This window comes from Triturus cristatus, chromosome 7 (genome assembly GCF_964204655.1).
Source record: "Triturus cristatus chromosome 7, aTriCri1.1, whole genome shotgun sequence".
Classification (NCBI taxonomy): domain Eukaryota; kingdom Metazoa; phylum Chordata; class Amphibia; order Caudata; family Salamandridae; genus Triturus; species Triturus cristatus.
In genome coordinates, this window is record NC_140590.1 from 1,264,853,703 (window position 1) to 1,264,863,360 (window position 9,658).

The 9,658-nt window shown below is 48.1% G+C and overlaps 1 protein-coding gene across 2 annotated transcripts in view; it reads left to right on the forward strand.

The window, feature by feature from the left end:
* LOC146811787 (zymogen granule membrane protein 16-like) overlaps positions 1–9,073 on the forward strand; it is a 47,992-nt gene extending 38,919 nt beyond the window's left edge. For both annotated transcript variants that reach the window (XM_085618773.1, XM_085618774.1), the window contains 2 exons: positions 4,777–4,909; positions 8,650–9,073. In XM_085618773.1, coding sequence (XP_085474899.1) covers positions 4,777–4,909; positions 8,650–8,995 — 479 coding nt within the window. In that variant the 3' untranslated portion in view covers positions 8,996–9,073. The remainder of the gene's footprint in view (positions 1–4,776; positions 4,910–8,649) is intronic.
* The last annotated feature ends 585 nt before the right edge of the window (positions 9,074–9,658 follow it).

A 9,658-nucleotide genomic window follows, 5' to 3' on the forward strand; every position in this document is an offset into this window, starting at 1 on the left:
TAACAACACCAAGACCCAATCACCCACATCTAGGTTCCTCCATTTTTTTCGTTTATCATAAAATACCTTTTGTTTGGTTTGGGCGATGGCTAGGTGTTCGTGGGCGAGGGTCCTCAACTTATGGAGTCTGGACTGTAACTGGCGGGTATAATCCAGCAGAGCCTCAGCTTCCTCTTTCCCTTCGGTTTCCCAGCTATCTTTAGTTATCTCGAGTAGTGTTCTGGGTTTCCGCCCAAAAAGGAGTTCGAAAGGGGATGCTCCCAAGCTGGACTGGGTCTGACTCCTTAGCACAAAAAGGGCCAAAGGCAATAACTGGTCCCAATTCTTCCCATCCCCAGACAGAAGTTTCTTTAGGGTTAGTTTAAGGCTTCCGTTGTAGCGCTCTACTAACCCGTCTGTCTGGGGGTGGTATACAGAGGTTTTTATGTGTCTGATGCGGAGCTGCTGGCACACCTGTTTCATAAGTTTGGACACGAATGGGGTACCCTGATCAGTGACCATCTCTCTAGGGAAACCCATCCTTGAGAAGACTTCAACCAGACGCTGAGCTATGGCTGTGGTAGTGGCCGCTCTAAGGGGGAAGGCCTCTGGATAGCGGGTAGCATAATCCACCAAAACCAGGGCATATTGGTGTCCTCGACTAGATTTGGGTAAGGGACCTATGAGGCCCATTCCTAGCCGGTCAAACGGTTTGCCTATGATGGGAAGAGGTTGCAAGGGGACCGCAGGAGGTATGTACGGATTGCGCTTTTGACAAATATGGCATTCTTGGCAATATTTCTGGACCTGCGCATACACACCGGGCCAGAAGAAATGTTGAAGTATCGCTTGTCCGGTTTTTTCTGCCCCAACATGCCCCGCCAGAAGGTGGGCATGGGCAAAAAAAAGTATTTGATCCCTAAAGTCGGAGGGAACAATCAGTTGAGGAATAGCGTCTTCCTTTGCTAGCCGATATAGGAGACCGTTTTGTTCAACGAAGGTGGGATAGGATTTATTCGCTTGGTCTTGTTCGGCCCGGGCTTTGTTCCAGGCGTTGACAAGACTGGCGTCATTTAATTGGGCAGTGCGGAAGTGTGTATCTCTGGCCCAGGGCTCGGTGGTCAACGCTGAGACCTGACACGGTTCGGGGGAACCGAGCGCTTCCCGCATCATGGAGGAAAAACAGGGATTGTCGGTCCCTATTATGACTGGTTCTGGAAGGTGCGGAAGGACCCCCACTATCGCCTTCATACTAGTCCTGGTGGGTGTTTGTAGTTGGATGGTGGCCAGATGATATTCCCTAACCTCCCCATGTACACACCTAATGCCCACCCTCCGACCCGGTAGGACCCAAGAGTGGTGAATGAGCTCCTGCCTTTCTACGGAATGTTTGCAGCCTGAATCTAGCAAGGCCCGTACTCCTTTTCCCTGTATCTTAACACTCACATAAAACACGGGTCCTGTTTCCTGAGCGAATAGAGGGAGTAGGGTGCGTAGCTCACGTCCATGGGTTCCTCCTCTTTCTCCCTCTTCTTCCTGCAATAGCGAGCTATGTGTCCCCACTCCCCACAATCATAACACTGGGGACCTGAGAAAGGGGGGTTGTCTGGCCGGGCTCCTCGGGATCGTACGGGCTCAGGGAGGGTTTTAGTGGATTTCCGGTCTCCTCTTCCTTGGACAACGTGCTTAGCTGATCGTTCGGGTTCCTGGGGGGGGGGGGGGGGGGGTCGGCCTTGAGCTCTGGCATAAGATGTGGCCATGTCCACAGCCTGTTCCAAGGTTAAGCCGGCGTGTTGCTTTAGCCAGCGTTGGCTGGGATAGGGGAGTGCTTCGAGGAATTGTTCCAGGTAGATCTTTCCCATCACATCCTCCATACTGGACTCATGGGGCTTTAACCAGAGATCAGCCGCTTCCTTTAGTTTAAAGAACAGAGTCTTTGGTAGATCCCCCGGAGCCCCGCGCTCTTGTCGGAATCGCAACCGGTGAGTCTCCTCGTCCACTCCTAGCCTATCTAGAATGTATTTTTTACCATGGCATAGGTAGCGGTTCCGTCTTTGTTCACTGTCTGATATGCCGCCTGGGCTTCCCCAACCAACAACGGCGCAAGATAAAAGGGCCACCGCTCTCCTGCCCAGGCACTAGCCCGGGCGGCCCGTTCAAAGTTCAGAAAGAAGGCCAACGGGTCTTCACCGGGGGTGAACTTCTGGAGGGGGACCACTGTTCCCAGAGGGGCGGGTGCTCTAGCCTGCCCCAGAGAGGCCATGAGGAGAATTTGTCCCTCGGCCAATTTCACCAAATTCTCAGCCTGGGTTTGGATAGCTGAAGTGAACACGGCCCGATCGGCTTCTGCTTGGGAGGAAGTCCGCTCTATTGCCCACTCCATCTTAGCCTGTCCTTCCTTCATTTGGTGTATGAGCGTATCCATCCTGTATCAGGTGGCGGTTCACAGTCACACTCCTATCTGGCTCGCCACTTGTCGCCTGGGGCGGTACTCCCCCTGAGTATATTAAGTATACCACCAGACGGTTTAGCTGTTGTGAGGCTTTATTTAAAGGTCGTGGACAATGTCTTGGTTTCTTGCTCTCCTCCTCGTCCTGCGGGGCAATAGCGACGATGTCCTCTCCGAGTCCAGGGTCTTTGTCAGGTGGAAGGCCTCCGAGGGACATGCAAGGAAGAGAATACCAAATATTAGTGGACTGTTCCTGTCCGAGCAAGTATTGAGGGGGGAAGGGCAGTGAGGGGTCACCGGGGGTCCGTCACCAACAACACACGTGGGACAAGAGCACTCTGTGTGTGAGTGGGAGGTCTGCCTAATGCAGAGAAAACCAAAAACGATACCTCCAGAAATACCCGTGACCTCCCCACAAAGAAAAACAAGCTATCTCCCTCCCCGTGTGGATAGTAAGCCCAGGACCCGGCCCGTACCTTTCCCAGCCACGCTCCTCCAGGCGCGTGGCGGGGCGAGACGCCGTGATGTTGGCCTCCTGGCTCTGCAGCTCTCTCGTTTCCTCTCACTACGACCTCCGAATCACGTCCTCCGCTCTCTTCGTTGCTCTCCTTCGCTCCGCACTCTCTGTCTCCAACCTCTTCTCCTCGGGCTTTCGCGCCGTCATTCGTCCCGACTTCCGTCTTACGTGGTTCGAGGTTCTCCGATTGGTCCGTCGTCGTTGACGTCACAGGGGGCATCTCTCTTGTCGCGGCGAGCCAGTCCGCGTTCAAGGGACCGCCGGTACCCTGTGTAGAAGGTGGAAAGGGCCCGTCAGCGAGGGGGTTCTCGTAATCCGGGTCTTCTCCTGAGACTCGGCGACACCCTCCTCTGTATCCTCTCCGGGCGTCAGTCACAATGGCTTCACACTGGACTGTTCTGCTGATGCCGCACTCGGGGGCACAACACTTCCCAGGAGAGACCACAAGTAGACAGGGGCCCTGGCCACTCCACAATCGCAATTGAGGCATCTGTACCTGGGCCTTGTGCCTCACGCACCCCGCCGGGCCGTGTCAAGAGTGGCCGGAATGGTAACCAGGAGTGCAGTGGCCATGCGTTTTACTGGGGGATATGGACTCTGTCTCTTAAATATCGGTGGGGTCTTAATACGATGGAGCCGGGCAGTCATGGGCTATTTTCGACCCTCTGCCTGTGAGCACTATTAATGGCTGCAGCTCACTGGGGTGGATTTGGCCGCTGGAGCCTCCCACCGCCCCTAGTAGCGTGAGATTGACGGTTGGCCTGATGTTTTAAAGAGCTGCATCCTTCCTACTCACTGCACCCTCCGAAGAAGTACAGAGCGGGCTTCCCCGCTCCCTCCGTGCAGTTTCGCAGTTCCCCATCCTCCAGGCCACACCTCGAGCGGGAATCTCCGCTTGCATGTATTCAAGGGCAGGGCGGCGCAGTAGTCCCAGGGCCAGCGGCCCAGCCAGTCCAAACACACGGGCACGCACGCTGCCTCGGCTCTCACGCGAGGTCCGGCACGCGCACCCGTAGCAGGCCGCACTCCAGAATGGGCCATTTCTCTTCGCCGCTCAGCCACGCCCCTGAAATCTCTTTATTGATGTCATAACTACACTTTCACAAATGTGTTTGGAATGCACCACTTGCCCACTCTTTTAAAAATAAATTCAGGGGGAGAACCCCCCCGAAGCCCCCTTATGATGGTCATGCTCACTGACTATGTTTACTTGTCATAAGACAGTCATTCAGAACTTTTACACACACCACTTTCAAATGTCACCAGCCGCCACTGCCCCTGCAAATTCCTGTAGTGCGTGCCTCCATCTATGTCACTGCAGTGCTCATCTCCATATTCCTACAGCTCTCTACAGACCATCCCTCTCTCCAGGAACTTGCAGTGTGACTACCCCCACAGTTTCATCTGGGTGACCTGTACCAGAAAAGATGACAACTATCACCCACAAGTAGCCTCATATGGGCTCCTGAAGGTACAGTAACTCAGTGGAGCAAATCACTCGACAGGCTGCTTTCAGAGAGGAAAAGGTGGTTAGGGCCAAAGAGAAATATTGAGAAAAATAGCAACAGAACTTCTGTTACCAGGGTCTTGAGTAAATGAAGTACAGTGCTACTTAAAAACATACTATTACTAGAGAACTACTCCCAAGGGTGTGAATAATAGGCTAGGTCAGACCTAATGGATTTGTTTAGGCTATTCGTATGTCTCTGCAGTTGTAAATTATTGCGTCAGTCCCCAGATGCAATTTTACCTCCACTTATGTTGTACTAAAACTTTAGGAGGTAAGGCATCTAATCATTTTTGACTCTTTCTTTCTTCTTTTGTCTTTTAGTCAAATCTCGAAAATCTTCATTCAGCGGGGAGTTTGGAGGAGGATCTGGTGTTGCTTTCACTACCTCTGGTGAGCACTTGAATGGGCCAATCACAGGCCTGCGCATCCGCGAGAGCACCAGTTACATCCTTGGGTAAGAACTATGTTTTCAAACCACTATAACACTACCAAACATACACAATGGAACCATCTCCACCTTAACTTTTAACCTCACAAATTTTGCTTGATCTTTATTGTATGGTTAAGTAGCATTTATAGCTTGCTTACTTAGGACTCCTCAATAAATTACCGAAAACATATGGTCGGAACATTTTTGCCCTGGGAACCATGAGGATGTAGTTCCCTTTGTTAAGGCAGATATTAGTAGAGATGGACCATGTTATTCCCTTAGCTGCCCTTATATATGTTGTCAAGCTGGTGGTGTGTGTTTTAGGATTACAAGTTATTCATTTTCTTGGTCCAGGCTAAAATTCGTTGCTGTCATTTCTCCTTACTAAAATCACTTGATCACCAAGGGGCATTATTTCTGCATTGGTCTTGAGCAGAGGTTGGTAATCCCATAGAGTGTTGTTTTATTATTTTCAAAGAAGATCAGAAGTCTCCTCTCTAAACGGCCAATCGGCAGCTATTAGATTTCTAGTATTTCATCGTTTTTTGACTGTCCAATCCCAGGCCTATAGGAAATCCATGTGTAAACCTTGGCTCTATCACTTATCCTCAGATCTAACAAATGCCACCATCGGAGCGATTACTTTTTCAAAGTCATTGATTTTCTAGTGTTTTACCAAATACCTCCATTAGATACTTTAGGGATGGAGAAAGGGCAATTTAGTTTGTTTTAGCTTTGCCTTGAAGGTTTGTGTCTGCATACTCACCTCCACATTACCCAGGAAGTTCTTCTTCTGTTGTTATTTCTGTCTTTTGCCTCAAAGGAGACTGATTTAATTTGCACAATTGGACATGTCAAAAAACAATAGCAAATCCTTAGGCTTTCATTAGGAGTATGGTGGAGAAAATTAGAGATAATGGGAATACTGCTCTGCCATATTATGCTTGATTGTATAGTCTCTGCTCACCTCATCCGGCACCTTGAGTAGGAAGGCAATGCTCACCACTGCCAGGCCATAGCCTTGCCAGTTCACAGATACCCTCCCTGCCCTCAGATCGCACTGACAACCCTGCTGACATTTACCAACTGCTCAAAGCAGATGGTAAATCAGAACAGATGGTAAATAATAGCAAATTTGTCCCTGGAATTGAGGAAACTGTGTCCCTGGAATCGGGGAAAAGGACTGCGTGGTTACTCCCCAATCTGAGGGCAAAAACTCCTAAAGGGTGGATTTTGGTTTGAGGATAATGACAAAAATGCCACACATAATTAAGGATAACTCAAAATGAGGGTGAGTAGTGGAATGCACAGGTAAGAGCAGCATTTTCATCAACTTATCTTACTAAATATTACCAAAGTAAACTTGAATTAGATAGCTTTGTACAGCAAAGAACACAATCTGAATATCAGAAACATAACAACATGAATGCTAAATAACTGAGGCCACACCTAAGCTACTAGAGGTGCAGACATTCCTGATCACACATGACTGTAGGAAACCCTTCAAGATAACAAAAGTGAACAGCCCTGAAGTAGAGCCTGGACAGAAAAGGCCATAATACACACTTGCCACCCAGGCCAGCTCCAGTCTCACAATATGTACAACAATAAAAAACCCAGGCAGTGGTGGTAGAGTAAAATGTGAGGCTTGAGATCTTTACTTTACAATTTCTCCACTTGATCTTGCCTACAATCTTTTCGCTGTCTCCCCTCCTCTCCTAGGTGTGAGCAAGGCACCCCTGTGTTCGCGCAGCTACTTAAGCTCTATTAAATCATAAGAGCATTGGAGAGCGAGGGTTGGGAGTTCACCTGAAAGTTGTATTGTAAGACCTGGAATGAAATTGCAAGACGATTATCAGCAGTTCAGGGGCATCTGTGTAAGGCGGCAGGAGTTACCAGGGAGTGGGAGCAAAAGTAATGTCTCAGAGAGCAATGATATGGACAGCTCTGAATTTAGGGAGATGTAAACAGTACAAGGCTATCCTCACATTCGTGGATAACAGGGCTGGAAATCAAGTATTGTGAGAATTAGTGTATACTCCTGGATAATCCTGAAATGCTTTTCTATGAGAAAATGAAGGAGGAGATTCAAGGTTACATGGGTAAGTTACTGAAAGGTTTTTGAGAAATACAGGCCTCCTTCCATCCGACTGAGCAGACGGTCAATATGAATGACAAATTGGCAATTTCTGAATAGTGGAGGTATAGATGGTATTGGAAAGATGCAAAAAAAAGTGCAAAAGCACCAGCTTCCCTTCACTCAAAATACCAACAGAAAATAGAAGACCTTGAGAATCGCAGCAGAAGGAATAACTAAAAGGTAATTAAAATTAAGGGAGAGGACTTGCCACAAACATTAGAGTTTTTAGAAACCATCCTCCACTATTTTAGATACCCACTTGGAGAGAGGTTTCCTGGCATCTCAGGGGGTTTAGACTTGTGGTATAGAGTATTTATGGAAAAATGTCTGTTAGGCTTGAACTTGATGAGGCAAAGATGGTCTAACACAATGGGAGTGCAAATCAGCGAACATATTTGGAATGATGTCCCTGAGCTGGTTGAACTATGTACCTGTTAATCTAGAGGTGAGCCACAGTGTCTATTCTCCCATACATGCTGGAAAAAAGTGTCTAGATTTGCAAGAATGGAAGGGTTCTAAGATGTCAATCAAGGACAGGTGATCTATTACATATTGTACTGTTCCTCCCTTCACTTAGGATATTCTCTTTGATGTAGAAAAGTGTTTTGTAGACCTGTTCGGCCTTAGATGCAAGACACGCCCTCTTTCTAATTACTGCCCTGCCTTACTTTACTCTAATGTTAGTTTTTTGCATTGTTTTGACTTGGATCATGAATTTGATATAGGAAAACTTCCTTCCTCAGGTTGACCTATGGAAGAACTAGAGGTAACAAATCATGATGAAACAAGTTGCTTTAGTTAATTGCACAAGGGTGCCCAGTAAAGAAGCACAATCATAGATTTGTTATAAAAATACCTGAGGACAGTGTGGTGCTGTTCATCAAGTACTGTACAGGAGTACATGCAATGCAGGATTTATACACATATTCCTCTGCCTGAAAAGGTGTAAGTTGATGGGTAATGTTGCTCTTTGAAAACACCACAGTGGAACCCTTTTCCTCAGAGTACAGGTAACAAGGGACTTAAGCACAGCCCTATTCAATATAGAGACAGCCTACCCTGTAACATGTGTTTGCTGCCCTTGCAATAACCCTTTCCACTAATATTCATGCTTCCACTTTACGTTCATTTCTAACTACGGGCTATATGCATTGTATCAAAATTAGTATGAATCTGTGACTTTATAAGCGGTTTCCAACCGAAACGTTGGTTTGGTTTGTTCTCATTGCAATTTAAGGGTGTGCAGTACTAATACATTATTCACAACCCTAAACCAACTTTACCTGCTCGCCAGTCCTTGATATAGTAAAGACTGTGATGAGGAAGGTGGACGAGGTGCTAGAGCTTCGATTCAATGCCTGTCATTTTGATTTCTCTTGGCCGTACTCTTCCTAGTCAAAGTCTTTCCACCATCTACTGTATCTGAGCTTTGACCCCGTGGTGAGTTCAATGCTTTTAATAATAAGTGACTTTAGAAACGCAGACCTCCTATGTGGTGATATTTTTCAAAGTTTCAGAAAGTACTCCTAGGCCAGTTGTTTAGCTATGATCTCTGTACACTCTCTATGCTCTAGAGACAACAATGCAATAATGCTTTTTGTTCTTTCTCCTGTTCTTTCTCCAGAATCCAAATGCGGTTCGGCAGCACCTGGGGCCAGATGTACGGCAGCACCTCAAGTACTTACCTGGAGGTCAATCTCCGCTATGGAGAACACATCACACAGGTTTCTGGGAAATTCAGCACCTACCTTAACGAGCTGGTTTTCCTGACCAACCAGGGCCGTATGTTCCGTTGTGGCCAGCCCTCTGGCTCTTCCTTTAACGCCTTCCCACTCCACAGCAACACAGTTCTGCGCTACATTAGTGGGCGCTATTCAGGCTCCTACATCACCAGCATAGGTTTCCATTGGGATAAGCCCCAAGGCTATGTCTCCAATGGCACTGGACTGGGCCAGATTCAGGCATCATAAGGTTGGCAATTATCTGAGTTTCCTCTCAATTACATGAATACTTATGGAAACAAATGCAATAAAGTTCAACATGAGCAACCGGTCTCTCTTTGGTCTCTTTCTTTCTGTTATGTGTGGAGAAGTCAGCATGTAGGATTACCATCTGCCTTTTTTACCAGCCTGGTCTATATTTAGGTCTCGGCTAGCGAAGGCTGCGCTTGCACAGTCTCGCTTGCGAGATTTAATGACTTGGAGAAGAGGGGCTTGAACCCGCCCCTCTTCTCCCCTGTTCTCCATTGGCTGGCCTCTTGAATGCTGGCCAGCCATTGGAGAAGAGGTCAGTCATTCCGATCACGCCCCGTCCTTTTTGGGATCGGGGGGCGTGTTTTTTTCCAGAAATCTAATTATCGCCGGCTGGCCCCTTTTTTCCGCTGGTGGGCCTGTTTTTTTTTTTTTTTTACAGGGACGTTCTCTGTTTCTTTACGTCTCGCCTACTGAAGGCTCCGCTTGTTGTTTCTACCTGTTATTACACTTGAAGGGGGCTGGGAGGGAACAAGTCTTCAGTCCGCTGGCACCCCACATCTAGCCGGGAAATGAAAGCCTCTGCCCCCACCCACCAGTCGACCCCGCAGGGCGCCGGGGTCTTACCGGAATGCAGGTTCCCGATAGTGGTGATCTCAGCCC